This window comes from Alligator sinensis, unplaced genomic scaffold (genome assembly GCF_000455745.1).
Source record: "Alligator sinensis unplaced genomic scaffold, ASM45574v1 scaffold177_1, whole genome shotgun sequence".
Classification (NCBI taxonomy): domain Eukaryota; kingdom Metazoa; phylum Chordata; order Crocodylia; family Alligatoridae; genus Alligator; species Alligator sinensis.
The window spans coordinates 1564028-1574646 of record NW_005842269.1 but is presented as its reverse complement, the minus strand read 5'-3'; the positions used below and the strand labels follow the sequence as shown (position 1 = coordinate 1574646).

General features: G+C 45.1%; 1 protein-coding gene across 4 annotated transcripts in view; it reads right to left on the bottom strand.

Moving 5' to 3' along the window:
• The window catches only part of CRACR2A (calcium release activated channel regulator 2A), a 121869-nt gene that overhangs the window by 20741 nt on the left and 90509 nt on the right, over positions 1-10619 (bottom strand). For 3 of the 4 annotated variants that reach the window (XM_006027820.3, XM_025209110.1, XM_025209111.1), the window contains 2 exons: positions 10016-10092; positions 6725-9014 (listed from right to left, as the gene is read on the bottom strand). The exons of the other annotated variant lie outside the window; for it this stretch is intronic. In XM_006027820.3, the coding sequence (XP_006027882.1) occupies positions 8924-9014; positions 10016-10092 (168 nt within the window). In that variant the 3' untranslated portion in view covers positions 6725-8923. Of the gene's footprint in view, positions 1-6724; positions 9015-10015; positions 10093-10619 lie in introns of those variants that run through there. 4 annotated transcript variants of the gene reach the window in all.

Here is a 10619-nt window from a genome sequence, read left to right as displayed (position 1 = left end):
AAGTCAGCATTAATGGAGGGCAGGGGATCACCCTCACCCGGACTTCCCGGCCCTGTAGCGGGCATGGGCGTCCCATGGGACTGATGAAAGACCGACGCAAAGTACCTATTTAATAGGTTGGCTTTTTCCTGGGCGTGAGTTGTCAGTTGCCCCATCTGGTTCAGCAGGGGTCCAATGTTGCCCCTGCTTTTCCTCCGGCTCCCCACATATCTGAAAAAGGACTTTTTATTGTCCTTGATGCTCAAAGCTAGTTGGAGTTCAGTTGCAGCCTTGGCTTTACTGGTCTGCTCCCTACAGGACCAGACCAGTGCAGAATAATCCTCCTTGGAGGTGACTCCCATCCTCCATCCTTTGTAGGCCTTTCTTTTTAGCCTCAGGAGGTCTGCTAGGTCCCTGGAGAGCCAGGGGGGCTGCTGTGCCCTCTTGCTGCCTTTCCTCCGAGATGGAATAGACTTAGTTTGTGCATTGAGGATCGCTCCCTATATGTAGGTATGTATCAATTGACCACAATGTTTTATTGATATATTTACCATTTTAAAGCAATTTGGAAGCCTACCAGTGCCTCAGTTGATTTAATAAAATAAGTTCTGAATACCTATTTTGGCATTTGATTGTTTTATCATTGAAAATCAGAGCCCCGCCCCCTTCACTCACCAGGACGCGGGTCCAGCTGTGGCTCTCCCTCTTGCTGCTTTGTGGCACTGAGCAGTCCTGATATGCCAATGCCCTGCCCCTGCCCATGCTGTTGCCCCTCTCTCCCAACCCACAGTCCCCCACTCCTCGAGCCCTGCTGGTGCCCCTCATTCTTGACTTGCTGCCCCCTGCCCCCAGTACATGAGGAAGGGGATGGGTGAGGTGGGTGCATGGGGAAGGGTGGTGTGAACATAGGTGATGCCTGGGGGAGACACAGGTGACGTGTTGGTGGGGTGAGGGGGCACAGGCAATACGCTGGGGGTTAGGGCAGGGCACATGCCCCCCTTCCGGATTTCTGCACCCACAGCGGGGCAGGGGGTGTGAGGCTGCAGCTTGGCCAGACCAGCCCCAGGCAAGAGCTGCCTCTGTGGTCCAGCAGGTGGGATCTGGTACAAAAGGGAGTGCCACACTGCCATGGCCGCCAAGGTAAAGTGTGGCAGTGGCACAGAGTTGTGCCCCCTGATGCTGCTAGGCTGGCAGGGGGCCCCTCACCTTAGCAGCCATGGAGGTGTAGCACTCCCTCTTGTATCTGGTCTTGTCCGCTGGGCCGTAGAGGCAGCTCCTGCCAGGTGCAGGTCCAGCCAGGCTGCAGCCCTGTGCCCCACACCTTGCTGTGAGCACAGAAATCTGGGGGGGTCACGTGCCCCCCTCCCCCTCTGCCCCCATGGACTTACCTGGAGGGAGCTGTGGGAGCTGCCTTCCACCACACTGCCTGGCTGTTGTGTGTGTGTGTGTGTGTGTGTGTGTGTGTGTGCGCGCGCGCGCGCACACATCCACTTGGCACCTCCTGCCCACTGTGTCCTGCTTCCCCCAGCCTCAGGCAGCCCCTTGTAGGCTGGAACTCTGCTGGCCTGCAAGGGAAACCCACAGTTTCCTGAGTTTTTCTCCTTTAAAGGAGAAAATCCATGTTTTGCTGCATTTTTCCATGGCAAATGGAAAACCCAGATCCCTGATCATGAGACATCTTGACCCATATTTTCACAAGTGCCTACCACCAGCCCCTCTCACTCTCATCACTGCCCAGTTCTGCAATCCCTAACTGAGATAACCAAGTACTAGTAGTGTCCCTGAACAAGCAAATGGTAAACATTAACATTGGAGATACTGCCCATTGTTCTCAGTGGAGGTTTTCTCCACTGAGGTTTCGTTGTTCTCACATGCAAAGTTTTATCAGTCTCAGGAAGGGAGATAGTCTGGTACTGTTATATAAATGAAGGTTTGTCCACATGTATCCCCTCTCCCTCTCAACCCCTGCCAACATTTCAAGTCTTTAGTGGCAGAAAATGCATAAAAAATAAAAGCTTTGTCAAAAATGAGTATTAAAGTTGTCTCCTTAAAAACACACAGCTGCCATTTTTCTTCTTGTAGGCATATATATATTAATTATTAGTTAATTTTATGGGCATTTGAAGAGGTATATATGGGACAGCATGTTAAGTATTCCAGGTTATTCGGTTTGTGCTTTCCCATATTCACTTGGAAGTTTAAATTTCACTCATTAGAATAAACTGACACACATTTCTGATAATACTGCCCCTCGACCTTGAGACATCACCTCTTGGTGTGAGTCTTCTTATTTGATCAAACCAAACATGATCCACTTAGGACTCCTCTTCCAAATGAATAGGGTTTAGCTTTAAATAGGTTAAATCACTAGCCTTTACCTTTTCCCCCTCAAAACTGCTTGTGCTTATCATTGTAATTTTTGTCATTTTTAAAAAATCAAATGGCACTTTTCCACTTTCCTGAGATGAGGTTGAGAAGGCATTGCTAATCAGCAGTATTTGCATATATCTGCTTTGTAAAACAAGTTCCCACTTGTGCTAAGGAAAAAGCTAGGCTCTTTGTTAATCATCTCTAAATGGAATAATCTTCTCCTCATGCAGGATTGGGCACATGACATTCCTCACCTAATTATTGCCACTGCAAGGAAGCTGTTCTTGGTAATGTGTATTCTAAATGAAGAGGATCAATCAGCATCAAGTGCTTTCACACTGGTTGAAATGACTCACTTCACTTCTCATTTGACCTGTCAATCATCATACCATCTTCCATTAGTTAACCACAGCCATGCCAGGAAATGACTGAAGTTAATTTTTTTCTCACCATACACTTATGTGCATCAGGAATAGCTTTGCACAAGCTTAAGATAAATAAATAAATAAAATCAGGCACATTCAATGTAACAAATAGTCTGGGAGCAGAATTTCTTGTCTACTGGGTTTCAGTTTCATTCATTCAAAGGGCACATAGGGTTAAGGTTCACCCATGGAAGAACACCATTAAATTGAAAGAAGTCACACCCCATGCTGAACTAGACTCAAGGACTATTAGTAAGTTTCTGACAGGAAAAGGAAAAGCAGAATTCTGTAATCAAAATGTTCTGCAGTGTTCGAATATCTACATTCAAGGACTCTGACTCAGCATCTCATTCATTTCTAATGATGTAGATCTTAACACCCACAAGCTGATCTCCTGAATATGAGTAAATGCAGGGGATGCAATGCACCTGTTGTCTACTCCCTCCAATTTGTTCCTTGCTTTTGTGCAAGGTCATTATCTTCACCTTTAAAGCTCTTGCAGGAATAACAGCAGGCAGCCCATCCTCCTAACTGTGGTCCTTCACACCTACTCTGCTTCTCAGAGAGCCAGAAACTAGGGCCCAATTCCGGACTTATGAACCATTATAACGGGTGTCACCCAGCTCAGATTCAGGCCCCAAATCTTTCCTGTGGAAGTAGAGAGAGGCTGGCTGAGGGGGGGCGGGGACACATTGTAAGTGTTGTCTGGTGTATGGAACTCCCTCCTAAAGAAAAGCAGAAATGTTCTTTACTAGGCCCTGACAATGTGGATGATACGTTCCCCCTGTAGTTAATGGGCAAAACTGCTATTTGAACTAATGAAGCCTAATCCTGAATGGATTCAGAGCTGAAATCAAGGTGTGGATAAGGCACACTCTTCAGAGCCCAGCACAACATTGCAGCAGGAAGGTTTACAGTGATGCAGGCCCCTACAGGGAGGCAAAGGGACATCCCCCTTCCCCTTACATGGAACACTATGCTGCTACTCTTCATTGTCTTTCAGTTCTTTCAATACTTCAGTGGTCAACCTTAACTTCCATAGATTCATAGACTGTAGGTTCAGAAGGGACCTCAGTGGGCCATCTAGTCCAACCCTCTGCCCCTGGCAGGCAAGAAAAGGATCACCAAACCTGGGATCATGTGAACCTAGCCAGGTGCCTGTCCAGTCTCCTCTTAAAGACCCCCAAGGATGGGGCGAGCACCACCTTCCTTGGGAGCCCGTTCCAGACTCTGGCAACTCTGACCGTAAAGAACTTTTTTCTAATGTCCAATCTAAACCGTTTCTCCAGTAGCTTCTAGCCATTGTTCCTTGTTGTTCCAGGGGGTGCCCTTTTAAACAGATCATCGCCTACTTTATGTTGCTCTCCCCTTATGAATTTGTATGCCGCCACAAAGTCCCCCCTCAGCCTTCTCTTGAAGAGGCTGAAGAGGTTAAGGTCCCTTAGCCTTTCCTCATAGGGCCTTCCCTGCAGGCCTTTAATCAGGTGAGTGGCCCTTCTTTGGACCCTCTCCAGGTTGTCTGCATCCCGCTTGAATTGCAGCATCCAGAACTGGACACAGTACTCCAGCTGCGGCCTGACCGGTGCCATGTAGAGTGAGAATCACCTCCCTGGACCTATTTGTGAAGCACCTATGGATGCACGACAAGGTGCGATTGGCTCTGCCGACTACTTCATCACAACAGTGACTCCATGATCTTTCTGCCTCAGTGGTGCTGAGGTCACCCCATAGCTTATGTGTGTGATGGCAGTTCTTTCTCTCTAGATGCAGCACCTTGCACTTGTCCTTATTGAATTGCATCCTGTTGCTCTCTGCCCACTTCCCCAACCTGTCCTGGTCAGCCTGGATCTGGTTCCTCCTCTCCAGGGTGTTAGTGTTACCCCATATTTTTGTCATCTGCGAATTTGGACAGGGTGCTTCCCACCCTCTCATCCAGATCACTGATGAAGATGCTGAACAGCACCGGCCCCAGAACTGAGCCCTGAAGGACCCCACTGCACACATCTTTCCAGGTTGACACGACCCATCCACCACCACTCTCTGAGTGCGACCCTTGAGCCAGTTTGCTACCCAGTCTACTGTATAATCATCCAAGGCAAACCTCCTCAGTTTATTTATAAGGATGGTATGGGATACCGTGTCAAAGGCCTTCTTGAAGTCCAGACAGATAACACCCACCTCAACTCCTGCATCTAAAACTTTGGTGGCCTTGTCATAAAAAGAAACTAGGTTAGTCAGGCAGGACCTGCCTGCTATAAATTCATGTTGGTTACCCCTCTGCATCACATTAGCCAGCGGGCTCCCACAGATGTGCTCCTTGATCATTTTTTCTAGGATTTTGCCAGGGATAGAGGTAAGGCTGACCCGTCTGTAGTTCCCTAGATCCTCCTTCCTCCCCTTTTTAAAGATTGGGGTGGTATTGGTGCTCTTCCAACCCCCCAGGACCTGACCTGAGCACCATGAGTGCTGATATATCCTTGCCAGTGGTTCAGCTATGACATTTGCCAATTCCTTCATTACCCATGGGTGGAGTCCCTCTGGTCCCGGTGATTTAAACATGTCCAGTCCCTCCAAGTGTCTTTTTACTGTACTGGCCCCGAACATTGGTTGGCTGATGTTTCCCCTGTTGGTGCCCATGATGCATGTTGAGGGTTTGTCTAGATTCTTAAAGAAGACAGAGGCAAAAAAACTCATTGAAGAGCTCTGCCTTTTCCCTGCTGTCCGTCACTAAGCCCCCCTGCCCATCCTGTAGGGGTCCTATGCTACTCTGCACCCTCTTTTTGCTCCCAATGTACCTAAAGAAGGACTTTTTATTGTCCTTAATCCCTGCCACTAGCCTGAGTTCTAGAGCTGCCTTGGCCTTCCTGACTGACCCCCTGCAGATGTGGGCCAAGGAAGTGTATTCCTCTTTGCTAGCTATCCCCTGCTTCTACTTCCTCTATGCTTTTTTTGCCCTTAAGGTATCCTGGATGACCCTGGTTAGCCAAAGGGGCTTCCTGGCCCCTTTGCCCCCTTTCCTCTGCCATGTGATTGTCTCACTTTGAGTCCAAAGGATGGTTTCCTTGAGGAATGACCACCCATCCTGGACCCCCAGAGCATCTAGGCTCTTGGTTCCTAGTACCCTGCTAACCAGTCCCCTGAGCCTATTAAAGTCAGCCTTTTTAAAGTTTAGCACCTGTGTCCTGCTGGGTATAATGCCCACCCTTCTCTGGATAGTGAATTTTATCATTTGGTGATCGCTGTCCCCTAGGTTGCCTTGGTTCTGCAGGTCCCACACCAGGTCATCCCTTGTGGCCAACACCAACTCGAGCAAGGCGTTACCCCTGGTGGGACTCCTTACCTCCTGTGTTAGGTGAAGGTCCTGGATACAGGTTAAGAGCCTGCGTGAGTAGTTAGATCTAGCTGACTGTTCCTCCCAGCATATATCTGGGTAGTTAAGGTCCCCCTTGAATACCGTATCTCTAGACTGCACAGCTTCTGAGAGTTGCCTGGAAAATTCTCGATCTAGCTCATCCTCCTGGTGCGGAGGCCTGTACTAGACCCCCACCACCAGGTCCCTTTCCCCCCTGACCCCTTTGGATCCTAACCCACAGAGTCTCTGCTTGTCCATCCTCTGATCCCAATTTGATTAGGGAAGATGTGTACTGTTCTTTGACATAGAGACAACTTGTAGGTTGTGACCCACTAGGGCTGGCAGGATTCAAAATTAGGCACCAGGAAATCATAAACCACCTTGCCCATCATGAAAGGCTTAATGGGAGAGGGATGTAATTACATCCCAGAGAAGCGATCCTGGCTGGATCCCAATGAAATGGAAGGAGCATCAAGATGGGTTCTGAGTATGGAAAAGGGTGATAAAAAAATTAGCCAACCCCTGCCCCACAGAGATTTATCTTAGCATCAGGCAATTTGCATGGACAAAAGTTCCAAGAGCACTCTGATTACTGCAAAGGTTTTATTAAAAAATAAGTTAAAATAGCTACATATATAACTAGTGTTTAGCCTGTGGGTCTTTTATAAACACAGTCTCTTATTTTTAATTACATTTGTTTCAAATCAATTCATTATTTAAATGAAAAAACTGTGAAACATTTAGAAAATGGATTGCAAATATACTGTATAAATCATCTTTTTCTTTTGTAGGAAACCGTCTTTGGCTTCGCTACGGAAAGTTTAATAAAATAGGCACAGAAATATGCTGTTTATCTCCAATGCTCATCTGTACTTTACAGACCGTTCTTGAAAGTACCATTATGCGTGAGAAGGAAGAGTGCCAACCAGGATGACTCGAGCACTTGCTGGTTGACCAGCTCTGAATTTGCTCTTCTCGCTCATATCCAACCAGACCATCCAAAAGACACGATGACATTCCATTTCATGTGTTGCTCTAGTCAAGGTTTTAAAAGAACAGATACCTCCCCAAAAGGCTGGCTTTTCAAGTACTATATTCTAGATGAGGTCAAAGCCAACTTCTGGATGGCTCAACACTTTCGAAAATGAGGACATCCGTTTCAGGTGCATGAGCAGGGCAACTTTAAAGGCACTGAAGGAATGGAGCAAAGGTCCAATCAAACTGCAGTAAGATTTGTGCTCCTGATGCTGCGTGTCAGATACTTTTGGGGAAGAAAAGTTCCTGTCCCAAATTAGAGACCAAGTAGTCTCATTTTAGGCACGTGTTTCTGAAAATTTTAGAATATCCATGCTAAGCCTTTTGTGATGGAGTTTGTGTGAGGCAGAGCAGCTGCATCAGACCTAGTCTGCATTATATAACTCTGCTTGCACAACTCTGAGCGTATCAGAACAAACAGCTCCCCAGTGGTGGCAGGACCCCTTCTTTATGCCAACAGAATAAAACTGGCTTGGCAAACAACAGAAGGTACCTACCACTGCCCCACACCTGACAGCGGATGTTGATGTATGTGTGCTTTCTTCTGACCATTCCAGTCTGTTTAATAGCTGAGGCCTCCTGGCAGCACAGCTGCTGTAGCGAAGTTCCAGTAATAAAACAGCCACCTGCTAGTAACATCTAGAAACATGGGTAACTGTATAGGCTACTGGATAACCCCATCCTAGCATAGATGAGGTTACTTGCTTCTGAAACCCCAGATAAATCACTTTCCACTGCAAGTTAGGGTCCCACAACAAGGTCCTAAATGCAGTACAACTAGAAATCAACATACTGTAGAGGTGTAGTGTGTGAATTAGTGAACATTATGATGAGCATCCTGACTTTTCCATGCTTCAACTCTCGTATATTTACACTTAAAACCTTAACACAGAGTTTTATAGTTAAATATGTGTTAGGCTTTTAAAAATTAAATAAGAAAGGTCAATATGAAGCCAAGATTTCAAGATACATGATTATAGATCTCATTCTCATCAAAAGATAAGGACGTATAAGTATCTTGGACTGAAAATAATTCACCTATTCAAGTCAAAGTCTACAGCAGTGATTCTCAACCATGGTGCCAGGGCACTCTAGGGTGCCTTAAGATCCCTTCAAAGGTGCTGTGGGGTGCTATGCAATGTTAGCACTGTTAGGCGTGCAAACATGAGTCACCAAATAAACCCAGACATTTCAGACAAGAATCTATAGTGTTAAAAACCATTCTGACCTGCTGTGGGCTTTCTGAGTTCTTTGCAACAGAAGACCTGCTCTATTATTTTTCTGTGGTCAAAAAAAAAAAGAGAGTAAAAACTAAGAGGTAGCATTTTCCAAAGGGTAACTCAAGTCTATTGAGGGATGCTTCAAGTCTTAAAAAGGTTCAGAACCACTAGTCTACAGGATCAGCCCTGTGAGAATTCACTTTTTATTCTAAGTGGATATTTTATTATTACTCCTATTTATTATTTGTATTGCAGTAACATCTGGTAGGCCAAACATGGATGAGGTATCCATGGTGCTAAAGGTTGTGCAAACACAGGACAGCGAGTGTCACTGCCTTACATACTTTTGTCTATGTAATCCTAACTAAGACCCTCACATCTTTTTGCAAAAGAGTGAAGGCAGGAGTGTACTACATTCTTTAAGTTCTTCTGCTGCTACCTTTACAACACAGCATGAGCCATATTTGGAGCACAAGACAGATCTGATGATGTACTGTAGTGTGATACAGATATGTGATTTTTGTCTAACTGGATCCAGCCTTTTACTGCCTACCGCAACAAGACTTTTTATTTGAGTCATGCTGCAGTTTAACTGTTTTTTCTTTCACTTTATCTTCTTGCTCCTTTAACAGCCTAGGAGAGAAATATAAAAAGAAGCTGCTTAGAAAAAGTCAATAATATCTAGAAGATTAAACACCCACCCACCCACCCAGGGACATCACAACCTGACTAATCTCCACTGGTATCTGAGAGAATCACTGGAAGTGACTGAATTTTGTGAAATTAATGAATTAATGGTACAAAACTGAAAATAGTACTTGGTTCACTTGCTTGACAGAGCTGATCAACAGCAACTTGTGAATGTTTCTGGGAATCTAAGTGGTGAGTTCTATTTACTGTTGTCTAGGGTGCAAGAAAAGCCACCAGAACATAGAGGAGGCTGGTTCCTATGAGGGGCAAGTAATTTTAGAAATCAGAATTCATTCAATCATCAACAGGACAAGAGTAAGCACTTCTTACTTATGGAAGTACTATTTCTATAAATTGCACATTGAGTTTTCTGCTTATTTTGCATTCTTATGCCTAGCTTGATTTTATTCATAGAACATTCACTTATCATTGGGGGGGAGGGAGGAAGAGAGGTAAAATATATAAATAAATAAATAAGGTGAAGTCACATGTTACATGTAGACCATACTATAGCTGTGGAATGTTAAATGGTATTTATGTAGGAATGTACTGTGAGCAGCCACACTTTAGGGGACAATACCATTTATTGCTGCACAGCTTTGACTTGCCACTAGAGGACTGGTGAGCAGGGGTGTAGCTAGGAGCCAGGACACCTGGACTCTATCCCTGCTCTGGATTGGGGAGTGGGGGCTGGGAGCAATGCAGCCTGGGATGCTGGAGGACTATTTGTTTTATCTCTACAGAGCAGACTGAAGTTACCTGAACACATGCTAGGTAGCACAACCCAGAGTTAACCCTCACCTGAAGTGGTGCAACTGAGACACTCAGTGGGCACTTAGCATGAGTTAACTAGCTTTAATGAATGCACACTTATGTTTTAAGTGTCCTTAGTATGGTCTAAGCATAATGTGCAACTTCACCCTAAATAAAAATCCCTTTCTTACCTTGCCAAGTGAAGCACAGACTCTTTGGTATTGTGACCAGAATAGGCACTGCATTCATAAAAAATTAAATTGTAATCCTAAAATCAGACAGAAAGATCATTTCAATCAGTTTTGTCAATCTGTCTTTAAATAAATGGTATCGCAGAAACATGGAAGATTCACTGGGGTGGGGGGGGACAAACAGAAGCTGAAACAGGTCATGAGGTTTGATTGATTATTGGGAAAATGGGGTAAGTATTATATTGTAGAGTAAAAGATGCCACTAAAACATGCATTCCTTCTTAAACATGGAATCCTTTGAAGCTCATGCCATGGTTTTTATTAAGCCCTATTCTATGATATAAAAAATCGGTTTGATTTTAAATTTTAAAACATCATTCTGAACGGTCCTACAATTGCTCTCAATTATTCCGGAGGTAAGGGCATTAAGTATCTTAGCAAGCACCTGACAGAGTTTGTTGAAAATTTTCCATTGAAGACTTTCTTTTTAATGGAAAACTGGGCTTTCAACAGGAACAAAACAAACAGGTTTCATCAGTCTGGGACTGAAAAATTGGATGAAAACAAATGTTTTGGTTTTCATCTACATTTTCTGCAGACATCC